The following is a 15483-nucleotide window of genomic DNA, read 5'->3' as shown; positions in this document are numbered from 1 at the left end:
CAAAATGATTCTGGTGCAAATAAAATCCATTCCGCCAAAACAGTGCTAGAGCGAGGCAAAAAAAGGATGCTGTCAGTTTCCATATCTTTGTTCAGTTTCGAGACATCTGAATTCAACACGAATTCAGCTCAGCTTTCACACTACACACACATAAGAAACCTGTAAGCTGATAAAAGACAGCGAAAGCTATTGTCTAATGTTTTGTTTCAATTTTTCCTGTCAATTTCCTTCGTTAATAATTGATTTGTTTCGCATGGAATTGAGCGTTTCTCTCTTTATAACGACATCCGAATTCTCTATAGCGACAATTCTCTATAACAACGGTCCCTTGCGATGTCGCTATAGATAGCTTTCATTGTACTATAAAATAGACAATAAATTAGAAATATTTTTTTTAAATATCTCGAGAATGGCTACGTTCAGAAAGAGATTGATAAAGAGCTTTTTGGTTTTAATTAACATCAAAATTCATAATTTGTGGATAAAAATGACTGTTAACATACAAAAATTCGAAGTTTCGAATATTTATGAAAAATCGATGTTCACAAAGTTCGTCAAAAATAGTTTCAACATCTTGGACTCATTTTTTAAATCCTCTACATAAATTCTATTTTATATGAAAAACTAGCTAACTCGGCAAACTTCGTCCCGCCCAAAAATTATTTTTCGTTATCAAATCCACGTTTTCTTACTAAGCGCACGTTCATGGGTCCAATCGCAGAACTGTTCATTGATTGATCTTCTAATCTACTGTTTCAAATTATTTTTTACTATAAAACTTCAGTACTTCTACCAAGACTCGACATTATAATATCAGATTATTTTCAGACACAATTCTCTTTCATCTACTTGCAAATAACATGTTTCTCCGTTACATGGAATAAATGTTTGATTCAGAAAATATGATAGAATATAGACAGCCCTAAATTGGACAGTTCCTTCCTCGAGTTTTGCTCTTGTCAACACATTCGGCGATCCATTTTTATCTATATAGATAGAAGACGATATAAGAGTGCCTTTTTGTCACATAAAAATCCATTTCCACTTTCGAACGAGGATCAATTTCGTTACCGCAAACATCAGTCCTCAACGCTTGTCAATATGTAATTGTAAAACACATGCGAATTTTCCCATTTTCCTTTAGCGTTTTCCGAAAATTTTCAATTTTCATGTTTGGTTGAAATATGTGTATTATTTTTATGAGACCCCCTCTCCTTTTCAGAGGGGGAAGGAGTGTCATACCATCATAGAAACATTTTTCGTACCTGAATATCCTCACATCCCAAATTTGGCTCCATTTGCTTGATTAGTTTTCGAGCTAGGCAGAAGTCATTGATCTCCATATCAAATCATCATATTTGAACAGGAGACCATTGAGCAAATTTCAATTTGCCTACCAAGCAAATAAATCAACTGAAACAGCGCTTCACACGTTAATTTCAAAAATAGAGAAGTCTTTTGATGCTAAAGAAATCTCACTTACAGCTTTTCTTGATATTGAGGGAGCATTTGACAATGCATCCTACAACTCTATAAATAAAGCTATGAAAAAATGTAGTGTTGACATGTGCATCTCCAACTGGATACATGCCATGCTAACCAACCGACTAATAACAGCTAAATTAGGAGGATCTACTCTAACAACGAAACCAACTAGAGGTTGCCCTCAAGGAGGAGTTCTGTCTCCTCTGTTGTGGTCCCTAGTTGTCGACGATCTTCTTAATAACCTAGCTAATTTAGGATACGAAGTCATTGGTTTTGCTGATGACATAATCTTAGTGAGGGGTAAATGTGAGAATACTATTTCCAATAGAATGCAAACAGCCCTTAACTACACACTCAAATGGTGCAACTTGGAAGGACTTAGTGTTAATCCTTCAAACACAGTCATAATTCCATTTACCAGAAAAAGAAAGTATAAGATTCCACCTCTTAGATTGGGAGGGGTACAATTGGAGCTTTCAAAACGAACCAAATATTTAGGTGTCATGCTTGACCAAAAACTAAATTGGAACGACCAACTGGAGTATGCAATATCTAAAGCCCAGACTGCTCTCTGGAGTTGTAGTAGTATATTCGGAAAAAAGTGGGGACTAAAACCGAGAATGATTCACTGTATTTACTCGGCAATTGTGAGACCCAGACTAACATATGCTTCGCTAGTGTGGTGGCCTAAAACTACACAAATATCATCTCAGAAAAAGCTCGATAAACTACAACGTCTGGCATGCTTAACAATAACTAAAGCAATGCCTAGCGCACTTTCAAAGCCCTAGATGCTCTTTTATATCTTCTACCCTTGCACCAATATGTGCAACTTGAAGCGGAAAAAGGTGCTCTTAGGCTGAAACGTATAAAACATTTTCTAGAAGAAGATCTCACAGAGCATTTACAAATCCTGAAAGATTTTCAAGTGAGCACTATAGTAAGCATGAATGAAGACTGGATGGAAACAAAGACTAACTTCAGTGTTCCCTTCAAAGTGATTGAACTCAATCGCAACGTATGGGAAGAAGGTGGTCCCAAAACTCGTCCAGGATCACTCTTGTTTTATACCGATGGATCTAAAATCGGTAAATCTACGGGAGCTGGTAATACTGGACCTGGAATCGACATGTCAGTTCCAATCGGACAGTGGCCTACAGTTTTTCAAGCAGAAATACAAGCTATTCTAACATGTACAAATATTTGTTTGACTAGAAAATACAGGTATGCCAATATCTGTATCTGTATCTGTATCTCAGCTAGCCAAGCAGGTCTTAATGCAGTAAAAGCATACACATGTCAGTCAAAGCTAGTTTGGGAATGTATTTTATCCTTAAAACAACTAGCTGCTACTAACGGAGTTAACCTATACTGGGTGCCTGGTCACTGCGGTATAGAAGGTAATGAAAAAGCCGACCTCTTAGCAAGATTAGGATCTTCAACTAAATTCGTCGGGCCTGAGCCATTTTGTGGATTATCTACATCATGCATGAAATCGGAGCTCAAAAGCTGGGAAATATCAGTGATTGAAGCCAACTGGAGGGCTCTATCAACGCCAAGACAATCCAAATTATTCATTACACCTTGTAACAGAATAACACGCAACCTACTCAGCTTGAATAAGGCAGATTTGAGTACATTAACCGGTCTACTGACCGGACACTGTCCAAGCAGGTATCACCTTGAAAAAATCGGAAAACTGGCAGATGATAACTGTCGTTTCTGCAATTTGGAAGCTGAGACTTCGGAACATTTACTGTGTCAATGCAGTACACAAATTCAGCGAAGACTGCGAATTCTTGGGAAAGGCATTCTTATGCCTAACAAGATTTGGTCTGCTGAACCAAAACAGGTAAGGAACTTCATAAAGGAAGTCATACCTTTGGGGGGGGGATATGCAAAGTCCTGGTGCGACTATCACTTATTCCCTGAGTGATGGAACGAACTGACACTGCATATATAGCAAACTGGAGTGCACTACAATAGATCAAACTAATGGTCGCAGTGGTACAATGCTCCTACAGAAGAAGAAAGGCAGAAGTTTGTGTTTCATTTGTAGGGGGTAGGTGTGTCGAACCACCATAGAAACGTTTATCGATCCCTAAAACCTCTATATGCTATGTTTGATTCCATTTGTTTGATTAGTTCTCGAATTTTTCAGTGTATTTTCAAATATTATCGACGACCCATTAGAATAGACCAATCAGCAGCTGGTTCGGAATCGACCCTCTATTGTCTTATACCATGGACAGACATACAACTGTACTAGCGCTGTACGTGTACAGCGTTGTACAGGTACCACGATAGCATGACACACATACTTTGGTTGTACATTGTACCGCATGTCAGACTGACAATCAGAAGTTTGAATTTATTGCATTGTATTTTCACCAATATTTCAATGAAAAGAGTTTTTATATAGCGTCTAAACTATCGAACACAACAAATATGTTTCCAATCTGAGTTATTAACTCAAGAGAAAGTGAATGAAAAGAATGTATACCAAATGTTTTGATTCGTTTTGTTCATGCTACTCACCACTAACCGTCTATGGCGCGGCGCACAGTACAACTGTAGCCATGTACAGCGGTAAAATAGGTCGGTACAGGTACAGCGATTGTACCGAGTTGCTTGCATGGTTCTAGCGCTGTACATGGTGACAGACATACAATTTTCAAAGTACAACGCTAGTACAGCTGTATGTCTGTCATAAGTATTAAAATCATTCCAATTTAATCATGCAATTTTATCACATGATTATCGCGTGTGTGCCTTTTTACATTAGCACAATATTTTAGCACAAACCCCAGTCCTTCCCCTCGTCGTCATCCAGCCACAATTTTGCGCAACAAAGAGCAAAGAAAAAACAACACAAAGCGAACAGCGCTTTTGTGCACAGCGAAAAGGAAGATCAGCTACTTGCGGCTCGAAGTGCTCTGGAGGAGGAGAAAAAGTGAATAATCGCAATTTTCACCAATAAATACTTTCTGGACTTGCTAGCAGGTACAACAACAGCAGCAGCAGCAAAACTATGGAAGCACTCCAGAAACTGCTGGGACAAATCAAGGTGCCGTGCGCGAGTGATAACGTCTACAAAGAGGAGTGTGTTTATAGCTTTGACAATCCGGTAATTGGTTCTGCGTCTTTGTTGGGGTTATGTTGATGATTTGGTGTTTTTTTCTGCTCGGTAGGAATCTTCCACTGGTTTGTACGTGAGTTTAACTAGTTTTCTTGGATTCGGTGAAAACTATGCGAAGGGATATGCCACGAAAAGCGGAAACAAGGTATTTCTTCACTTGAAGCGAGATAAGATCGAGATTTCGGAGTCTTCGCAGGAAGGACCAGAGAAAAAGATTACACGCCTAGCGATTGGGGTCGAGGGAGGTTATAACCCTTCAGACCAGAAAAAATATGAGTACAAGGAACATTACAAGGTGGTACTGTTGCCGGAGGGAACCGCCATCGGATATCCCAATCAGGATCTTCCGCTGATTGTGCAAAATTCCGTTGAAGCCGTTCTCAATGCAGAGGCCGCATCTGTGAAGCGAGAGCGAGAACAACTGTCCGGTACGTGGGACGGAGAGCTAAGGCAAGTGTCACGCCACGCGGAGAATCTCTCGCAATTGGAGAATGGCAGGAAAATACCACCGACCGGGTGGAAGTGCGAACGCTGTGATTTGACCCGCAATTTGTGGCTCAATCTCACGGACGGTTCGATTCTGTGCGGTCGCAAGTTTTACGATGGGTCAGGCGGTAATGACCACGCACTCAATCACTACCGGGAGTGCAATTACCCACTGGCTGTTAAGTTGGGAACGATTACAGCGGAAGGAAAGGGTGATGTCTATAGCTACCAGGAAGATGATATGGTCGAAGATCCGTATCTGGTTAAGCATTTAGCTCACTGGGGTATTAACGTTGGTCAGCTTGAGAAGACGGAGAAATCTATGGTCGAATTGGAACTTGATCTCAACAAGAAAATTGGAGAGTGGGGCATCCTTTGCGAGAGTGCCAGCAATTTGAAGCCAATTGCCGGACCCGGTTTGACTGGAATGCGAAATTTGGGGAATTCCTGCTATTTGAACAGTGTTATGCAGGTTGTTTTCACAATTCCCGATTTTGTCGAACGATTCGTTTCGGGAGCGAAGGAGTTTTTTGAAGCCTATCCTGCTGATCCGGCAAATGATTTCAACATCCAAATGGCAAAGCTTGGAACTGGACTTTGCAGTGGGAAGTACAGTTCTCTAACCGAAAACAGTTTGGACACGGTGGATTACGGAGCGGGAATCGCTCCCACGATGTTCAAAGCGTTGATTGGGAAAGGTCATCCGGATTTTTCCACGAAACACCAACAGGACGCGCAGGAATTCTTTCTGCATTTAGTTAATACGTTGCAGAAGCACTCCAGAGCGCAGAATAATCCAGCGGATGCCCTCAAATTTTGCATAGAAGATCGCGTTGAATGCTGCTCGAGTGGCAAGGTGATGTACAATCGACGCGATGAGTGGTGTTTACCGTTGCAAATTCCCCTCAATCTTGCCACCAATATTGCCGAGGTTAGAAAGTACGAGGAGGATTTGGAGCTGGCCGAGAAGGAGGGTCGTCGGCTTGATCCGGAGGCTCTTGTGCGCCCCAAGATTCCACTGAGCGCTTGTTTGGACACATTCGCCCAACCAGAAATTGTTGAGCAGTTCTACAGCACGGCAATCAACGGCAAAACAACTGCCAAGAAAACAACCAAATTGGCCACAATGCCAGACTTTTTGATATTGCATTTGAAGAAGTTCACCTTGAAGGAGGATTGGACTTCTGTCAAGTTGGACGTGGCGATTGACATTCCCGAGGTTTTGGATTTGGAAACGTTGCGTGGCAGTGGAAAGCAACCGAACGAAGAAGAACTTCCTGAGCTTGTTGGTAAAGCGCCAACGCCTCCTCCAATGGATCCGGCCGTGATGGAACAGCTGATGACAATGGGTTTTCCGGCGGAGGCTTGCAAAAGGGCAATTTTCTTCACCAAGAACACCGGCGTCGAATCAGCTACCCAATGGATTATGGAGCATATCGGGGATGCCGATTTTTCTGCTCCTTTCGTTCCACCGGGTACTGACACCGGCAAGGGATCGGTGGCTTTTGTTCCTGATCCGATGGGATTGGAGATGTTGATGGGTATGGGTTTTACCGATCTGCAAGCTACCAAAGCGCTGAAGGAAACTCAGAACAATACCGAGCGAGCGGTGGACTGGATATTCTCCCACACGGATGAGTTGGACAGCATTGGGATGGAAGCGGCGACTGCCGAATCTGCCAAAGAGGCATCATCAAGCGTTGCCGCGCAGTATCGAGATGGGACCGGAAGTAAGTTAATGATAGGATTTGTTTTAGCGAAGAAAATTTAATTGATGTTTTCTCTCTCTCTCTGCAATAGAATACAAATTGGTTGCATTCATATCCCACATGGGATCATCCTCACAGGTTGGTCATTACGTGTGCCACATTCTGAAGGATGGTCAGTGGGTTATCTTCAATGATAACAAAGTGGCCATCTCTCAAAACCCTCCGAAGGAGCTTGGCTATTTGTATTTGTATCAACGAATTTAAGCGGAAGAACATCAAACACGTCCAGGATATCAGTAAACTCATTTTCCTTCTCTCTTCGAACGTGATTACTAGTCTGTTTACTTCTACAGCGATAAGTATTGCAGTAGCGGATTGCGTAGCAATTTATTGTTTCTGTTATTTTTCGGTTGCCTAATCCTTAGTGGCTTAAAACAAAAATGTGGAAAACAAGGAGAATAAAACAGACCAACTGTCAATATTACACTTAGTTTCGTATGAGGTTTATTGTTAGCTTAAAGATTATTTACAGGCTAGATGTTTGTGAGTATTGCATTATCACCAAAGTAAATCGGCAAAATTTGTCACGTAATGGGTTGCTCTCTTCTGGACCTCCTCTCTGACGACGTTGCCTCCGTAGCCTGGAAATAGAGCAGGAAGAAAGTTTGTCGTATATCATCGAATATTACTACATTTAAGAACTATTCTTTGAATATTATCAGCAGGATCAAGACTAATCCCTACGTCACAGATTATGGGCCTGATTCTCGAATACACTACGAATACACTTCACGGTGGAAACGGTATGAAACGCATTCGCGATGACAACGGTACGGTGTCGACATCTGGATGCGAGATTAGTTTCCCACTAAATTTATCATTATAATATCAAATTATCTTCAGATGAAATTTGTGTATGGGATTATTATACCACATGAAGAAAACAAAGTTTTCCACTCACATTGAATACCAGTTTGATACGAAGAAGATAATTTTCATTAATGATTTTTTATTTGAAAAGTGCTCATTCTGCCTGAAAACTCATCACTATCTTCGACACTTCACTAACTCGTAAAACGTAGTTCAATGGCGTGCCGTTCATTTCGTTTCCACCGTGAAGTGTATTCGAGAATCAGGGCCTATATCTAACCGAACAAGTGAACGGCCCGACTGTAGAGTCGGTAAGCGATAGCCAACTCATGGCCGTTTACCCTATTAGTTTTCGTGTACTTGGTGCGAGAGAGAATAATGCGAGGCGAGCGAATGATTCGAAGAGAGGGAGAGGGAATCGCGTGGAGGTAGAGGAAACGACTGTGATGTTCGGGGATTATGAGGAGTTTAACCGCCATTCGTAATTTCCGTAGGCCAGAAACTAAAGAAGAAGTGCGGAGTTTCTTGGGACTGGTAAATTTTGTTGGCCAGTTTATTCCAGATTTGTCAACGAGATCTGAACCATTGCGGCAATTCATGCGAGGGGATGTTGAAATCTTTGGGAAAGATCAACAAAGAGCCTTCGATGATCTTCGAAACGAGCTCTCTAAAACCGTCCACAGACTAGGATTCTACGACCCAAATGATACGACAGAGCTGTACGTTGACGCTTCTCCCGTGGGTCTTGGGGCAGTGCTCACTCAGCGAAATGGTGAACAGATTCCGAGGATTATAAGTTTCGCTTCGAAGGGATTAACAAAAACCGAAAGAGTGTATCCCCAAACTCAACGTGAAGCGTAGAAGTGGCAATGATGTGGTCGTTACAAATGACGAGGGAGTTCTATATCATAGACCGGTGTCTCACCTGAGGAAATGGCCTTTGGAAAAAGAAGTTCTACTAGAGGAAGCTACTTCAGCAGACGACTATCATCTCACCCTTCACTCAGATGATACCAGGGAAAAAGGAGAAAGGACGAGCAACCTAACTACAAATACAAATTTACAACATCATACGGTATTTTCTAGAGTACGTTCCTCAGCTACAACGAGCAAGCGTCGCAAAGCGCCCCAAACGTGACAGAAAAATGCCAACAAAATATAATTCATAGTTTAAGTCAGTATAGGAAGAGTTGCAGTTATTCATAACTTGTATCAATATTTGTTTTATTTTGTCAGAGTAGAAAAGGGATGTAGAGTCGGTAAGCGATAGCCAACTCATGGCCGTTTACCCTATTAGTTTTCGATTGATATGCAAATCGTTAAAATCCGTTCGATTTTAACGATTAACTTTATTTCATAAAAACGTGACCTGTTTTCTGAGTTGGCACCCTTACTGTAAGACGTAGTCCTACGTCAAAAAGGCATTCGATTTTTCATAGATCGATTCTTTGAAACCGATTTAATCAGTGAATCGATCGCAACGCCGTTTAGAAAATCGATCCATCAAGATCGATCTTTTTATAAAGATCGCCCAGTCATAGTTTGGACCAGGTTATGCAGAAGGTCGGTGCAGTCGGCAGTTGGAGAGCTGCAGCTATGAACCGGGTGTATCGACGGAACAAGGTTGCGAATAAAATCCAGTCTCATCATAAAAGTTTGCGACCCACTCAATGGTTCTTGGCGTGGTAGGAGATATGATGCCGCCATATTTTTTCGAACAATGATTTAGCGTGATGCCTTATTCAATGTTTTGAAGATGGTTTCTGAATCGCTAGAATGAAGACAGCTGGTGGATTTCATTTCATCTTCCAACAAGACGAAGCTCCAGTTCACAACTCTAAAAAACGTGAAAAATATTCCAAAGTTATGGCATCGTTAAATTCAAAATCACGGAGGTGATGGCTTCGATAGACTGCGACATGGTGAAATGAGTTCACGGAAGTTTCCGGAAGCAATCAATCACAGTCGTCGAGAACAAACGCGACTTTTCGAATGAAACCATTTCAAAATATCAAACTGTTTGAAAGAAACTAATTGAGCAGAATTTCATTGAAGAATTTATTGTTAAAAATTATTCTAGTAAAGAAATCACTTCGCGCAAAAACATCGCACACATCCTGTGCTTAGTAAACAAATAAATAATTGTTGATGGCTTGAAAACTGCCGATGGCATGATGGTTTAAGTTTTAGGAGTTACTCACCAATGAAGAAGTTCGCAGGTGGGCAGGCTTCCAGATCCGTCATACCATCACCGATCATGGCCACGATTGTGTCACTATTGAATCGAGACTTGACAATCTTAATAGCCTCTCCTTTACCGCCCGATTTGGAGGTAACCTGATTCGTGTCGAAGCCAGCGTAGCTTCCTGTAATTCAAAACAATCAATATTATTTCGTCAATATGCTCAAATGGATCGTTATACCATTGTAATGGAAATAAAGTTTGTTGGCGAAGAGATTACACAGGGGAATGTCCAACGCATCTGCCACCGGTTCGATCAAACAATCGAATCCTCCACTGATAAGATAAATTTCAGCGCTACTTTGTCGGAGCTGATCAATCAGTTCTCTCACTCCCGCCGAAACAGTGCTTGGGTAGGTTTTAAGGAATTCTCGAATCTGTTTCTGGGATGGTTTGATGATGTCGAGTCGTCGTTTCAGAGCATCCTGGAATGTCATACTACCCCCCATAGCCTCTTTCGTTCTGCGCCAAGCAAAAGGTTAAATTATTTTCAGTTCGCAAACTTTTACTACAAATACCTACAATGCTGCGACCTCGCTTCCTTTGCCGCAAAACTGTGCCAGCTCGTCAATTCCTTCCTCCGTGATCACGGTCGAGTCCACGTCGAAGCACACAATGTCAGCTTTCTTCAGAAGCTCACGGGCCTCGGACGCCCGTTTGGTACACTCGGCGATCACCGGCGTTCTATCGTTGGTCATTCTGCTGCTCGAGTTCTGTTGCGGTGGTACGTTTCCGTTGATTGTGCTGTGCAACATGTGCTGCTGCCTTTGAATGAATGGTTTAAAAATGGGAGGCGCTGGTAGACTGTTCCGCCGGGTTGCCACCTCCACTGGGGAGCCGCCAGCTGATGCTACGCTGCCGTTGAGGTGAACCGGCGACTCGGTGGACGAAATCGCCACCAAACTGTTAAACAGTGCGCTGAAAAAAAACAAAACTGATTTAATACTGTGTGCCGGCACTCTCTACTTTATAGGCTCTCTAGCAGCCCCACTCAGCACTCATCAACACCACCAGCTGAGTCATCAGCTGTTCGATCCAGGGGTACGACTATAACGTCAAATCCCTCATATTGCCAGTGTACCACGGCAGTGGAACTTCATACAAATCACTCGTCGAAAAGTGTCTCCTTTTTCACTGCTTGTTTATACCAAGGCGCGTAGAAGTATATCCTAAGGTGGGCCAACTTGCTAAAACCACTCTTCAGCCATCTTGGAAGTCTACTGTGTTTTGTTTGTAAACAAAACACAATACGCTAGTGCCGAAGCTCGCTCCTGATCAGTCTGTCTCTTTCACGCTTCAAGGAAATAATTCCCCTTCTGTTTTCTTCCGTACTGTTTTCATATACCGCTCCCCTAACCAACTTAGTGACGAAACGGCCTTACCTAGTACCATAGACCCGTCTTGGTTTATACCAGGGACAGACATACAGTTGTACTTGCGTTGTACGTGTACAGCGTTGTACAGGTACCATCGTACCATGACAGACATACTTTGGTTGTACATTGTACCGTATGTCAAACTGACAATCAGATATTTTTCCAATTTCCACCACATATTTCAATGAAAAAGGTTTTTATTTAGTGTCTTAACTATCAAACACAACGAAAAAGTTTCCAATCTGAGTTATTAACTTAAAATGAAGCTCGCTCCTGATCAGTCTGTCTCTTTCACGCTTCAAGGAAATAATTCCCCTTCTGCTTTCTTCCGTACTGTTTTCATATACCGTACCCCTAACCAACTTAGTGACGAAACGGCCTCACCTAGTACCATAGACCCGTCTTGGTTTATACCAGGTACAGACATACAGTTGTACTTGCGTTGTACGTGTACAGCGTTGTACAGGTACCATCGTACCATGACAGACATACTTTGGTTGTACATTGTACCGTATGTCAAACTGACAATCAGATATTTTTCCAATTTCCACCACATATTTCAATGAAAAAGGTTTTTATTTAGTGTCTAAACTATCAAACACAACGAAAAAGTTTCCAATCTGAGTTATTAACTTAAAATGAAGCTCGCTCCTGATCAGTCTGTCTCTTTCACGCTTCAAGGAAATAATTCCCCTTCTGCTTTCTTCCGTACTGTTTTCATATACCGTACCCCTAACCAACTTAGTGACGAAACGGCCTCACCTAGTACCATAGACCCGTCTTGGTTTATACCAGGTACAGACATACAGTTGTACTTGCGTTGTACGTGTACAGCGTTGTACAGGTACCATCGTACCATGACAGACATACTTTGGTTGTACATTGTACCGTATGTCAAACTGACAATCAGATATTTTTCCAATTTCCACCACATATTTCAATGAAAAAGGTTTTTATTTAGTGTCTAAACTATCAAACACAACAAAAAAGTTTCCAATCTGAGTTATTAACTTAAAATGAAACTCAAAATGATTAACTCAATGAAAAGAACGTTTATCAAGTGATTTGATTCTGCTTGTTCATGCTACTCACCACTAACCGTCTATGGCGCTGCGCACAGTACAACTGTAGCCATGTACAGCGGTAAAACAGGTCGGTACAGGTACAGCGATTGTACCGAGTTGCTTGCATGGTTCTAGCGCTGTACATGGTGACAGACATACAATTTTCGAAGTACAACGCAAGTACAGCTGTATGTCTGTCATAAGTATTACATCGACGAATTTATTTTTTTCCACTATGTTTCGTAGGAGAGTGTATGCATACTGACAGATTTCTACTACGAGGTGTTTAATGAAGGATGAAAGGTGGGAATGTTTATGTTTATATATGATTTATCGTACGATTTAATTGAATGCATAAAAGTTGTCAACAAAACTGGAGTTAAGCACATTTTTAAATTTGAACAAATATTGATAAGAGGTTCCCAGCAATTCTTGGTGTTTATTGCGTGATTTGGTAACTGCATAAGTGGTTTGAAATGAAGGTTTAGTGTAATTATTTTATTTTGAGGATTATATTCACAAACATACAAGTATGATTAATATGAATTGCATGTATATGATGCGCCTAGCCAGCCCATACATGCAAACGTGGAGGCGATATACATACATCCTAGAAAATAATAAATCGTATAATTATCGTTTATATTACATCATATACCCCATATACATGTATATGGCCTCCAATTTCATATGCATATGCCAGTTATACGCATCATACAAGTAATGTGTCTTAGATGTATGTATATCGCCTCCAATTTTAGATTTTTGCCGTAGGACTACGTCTTACATTAAGGGTGCCAAATCAGAAAAAAGTCACTTTTTTATGAAATAAAGTTAACGTTAATAACTACTTTTTTTTTGCTACGAACGGATTTAAACGTTTTGTATTCGATTGGAAATTTTTCTAAGATTTTTTTGTTTGATATGCTATACATTACAATCCCATAGTCTGTATATGGTTTAAATTGATGAAAAATGGAAGAATTCCCAATTTCCATACATTTGTTCTGTCCATTTTTGTGCTTTCCTGAACAGAGCTGTCAATAACGGGTAGCTTATGCAGCCGCTAGAACAGAAACAACGAAGGGGGATAGCGAAAAGAAAAAAATGCGAAGTAAACTCCACCCTTGCATAGTATGTAAGCTGTCGCTAGCGTATAAGTATTGCATCGCCTCTGAGGAAAATTCTCAGAATATGTCTGTGCCCGAAACAACAAAGGTCGCTTATTCTGCTCGTTTTGTGTTAAATGTATCCCTTCGAGCTGTGAACGCTAGTGAATATTTCACTTGAAGTGCATCTGGCATTGCAATTAACACAACCATCCGAAGCATGGCAAAGCAGGCGAAAAAAGAGAAGAGTACAAATAATTTTAGGTCGCTTCTAAACATCAGTGTTTGGTTTTTTTGTGTGTAGCTTGTTTTCATTGCGCAAAACATAGAACTTAGAAACTTTGTTGACTGTATCTACCGAGAGTCGAGAAACGATTTTCATAAACGGTCATTCTTGCGATGTTTCATTTTTAGCACTGCAACTGTATGCATCTGTTAGACGCGTATTTGATGCTTGTTGAATGGCGATGCACTTCTTCTTCTTCTTCACCTTCTTTTGAATTATAGACACTTGAAACTCAGACAGATCATTCGTCTTCGATGGCGATGCACGGAAGATACCACTCGTTAATATTCAGTGCAATGCGTCCATTGATATAAAGAAACGAATTGCTACATATGACCATAGCGTATTGTTCTCGCAAAGGCAAAAAATGATCGTTGCTTCTCGAAATAAGTCTACAAAACTACGCAAGCCATTAAACATTTTCAGGGTCCCCGGAACTTTTTACTAAAGAGTTATTTCGACGTATTCGCAAATAATATTCGAAATGATAAACCATCAAATTTCAAAAGAATAAAGATTGCGTAGTCCTATGTTCTAAGCGGTCGTGTCTCTGATACAACCCCTCGAATTTTTTTTACTATTCAATGTTTGCTGGGCAGGCCCGAAGGCAGTTTTAAATTGTTAAAATATGAATGAAATTTTTTACTTCATGTTATTTGATTACTTGAAACATGTAGTACTGAACTTTATTTAACCATTTCTATATAAATTTTTTTTTTTGTTATTCGCGATGACGTCGACGTCTGGTGGCGACTTCAAGTTAGAGCCATAATTTGGGTCCCAAAATCATAAGTGTAATCTCTACCAAATTAGAAGACACGGAGCCGGTTTTCAAATTTTAAAAATTGAATGAAAATTTTCACATTATGTTATTTAATTATTAGAAACACGTATTTCTGACTTTCATTCAACCATATGGTCATACAATTCCAACATTGTTGCTGATTTTTTTTCTTTATAATATAAAATTGTCTTCATAAACAATTTTCGTATGAGACTTTTTCCCCACCTGCAAACAAAAATGTTTTTTATTTAAACAGAATACTAATTTGATATGGAAAAGCTAATTTTCATTCATAATTTTAATTTTGAAAACGTTCATTCCGACTGAAAATCAGCCATTCTTTGACGCTCCCCTTAACTAGTAAACGAAGCTCACTGCCGTCAACGCGGATCGCTGTTTTGAAGAAAACAAATACTTCTGACGTTTGAAATGTTGGCACCAAAAACATGGCGGGTGCCATACGGCTGTAAATAACAACATAATACAGTAATTTAAATTTAATACGACATGCCGAGGCACCACTCAGTGTCGCTTTGGAGGCCTGTAATTTAAGATTGGCGATGTGAGTGGTACAGTGTCGACGTCTGGTGGCAACTTTAATGTGGCGCCATAATTTGGTCCCCGAACTCGATGTTTACAAAAATGTCAATTAAACGTGTCACATTACAGGTCTGTTCAATAATCTAAACGTCGCATTAAATGTAACTTACTGTATATAAACAATATTTATTCCCAGCTGTTTTGAGGCATCTCGAACAAATTGACAATATCATTCAGTTGTCAGTGCAAGTCGGTTCGATTTTTAGAGTGTAAAAAAAGTTCACTGTTTACATAAAAGCAATCTCGAATCGGTCCCACTTTTTTGCTTGAAGTTACTATCTCCTGAGTGTACCCAATATTGCTGCGGTTCACTGACATTTTGGTTCAATCAAT

At 40.5% G+C, this 15483-nt stretch overlaps 2 protein-coding genes across 3 annotated transcripts in view; one reads left to right on the top strand and one right to left on the bottom strand.

Annotated features, from left to right (window-relative positions):
* Positions 1–4329: 4329 nt before the first annotated feature.
* On the top strand, positions 4330–7309 carry LOC129764820 (ubiquitin carboxyl-terminal hydrolase 5). The gene is made up of 3 exons (XM_055764319.1): positions 4330–4612; positions 4677–6840; positions 6911–7309. Exons 1-3 carry the CDS (start codon positions 4517–4519, stop codon positions 7081–7083), a joined length of 2433 nt encoding a protein of 810 aa, XP_055620294.1. The 5' UTR covers positions 4330–4516; the 3' UTR covers positions 7084–7309.
* Positions 7293–15483, bottom strand: part of LOC129764823 (phosphoserine phosphatase) — a 45521-nt gene continuing 37330 nt past the window's right edge. For both annotated transcript variants that reach the window (XM_055764323.1, XM_055764324.1), the window contains exons 2-5: positions 10454–10849; positions 10113–10393; positions 9891–10055; positions 7293–7460 (exon numbers count right to left, since the gene is read on the bottom strand). In XM_055764323.1, the coding sequence (XP_055620298.1) occupies positions 7378–7460; positions 9891–10055; positions 10113–10393; positions 10454–10849 (925 nt within the window). In that variant the 3' untranslated portion in view covers positions 7293–7377. The remainder of the gene's footprint in view (positions 7461–9890; positions 10056–10112; positions 10394–10453; positions 10850–15483) is intronic.

Source organism: Toxorhynchites rutilus, chromosome 2 (genome assembly GCF_029784135.1).
Source record: "Toxorhynchites rutilus septentrionalis strain SRP chromosome 2, ASM2978413v1, whole genome shotgun sequence".
Lineage (NCBI taxonomy): Eukaryota > Metazoa > Arthropoda > Insecta > Diptera > Culicidae > Toxorhynchites > Toxorhynchites rutilus.
This window is presented reverse-complemented; position numbering and strand designations above follow the sequence as displayed.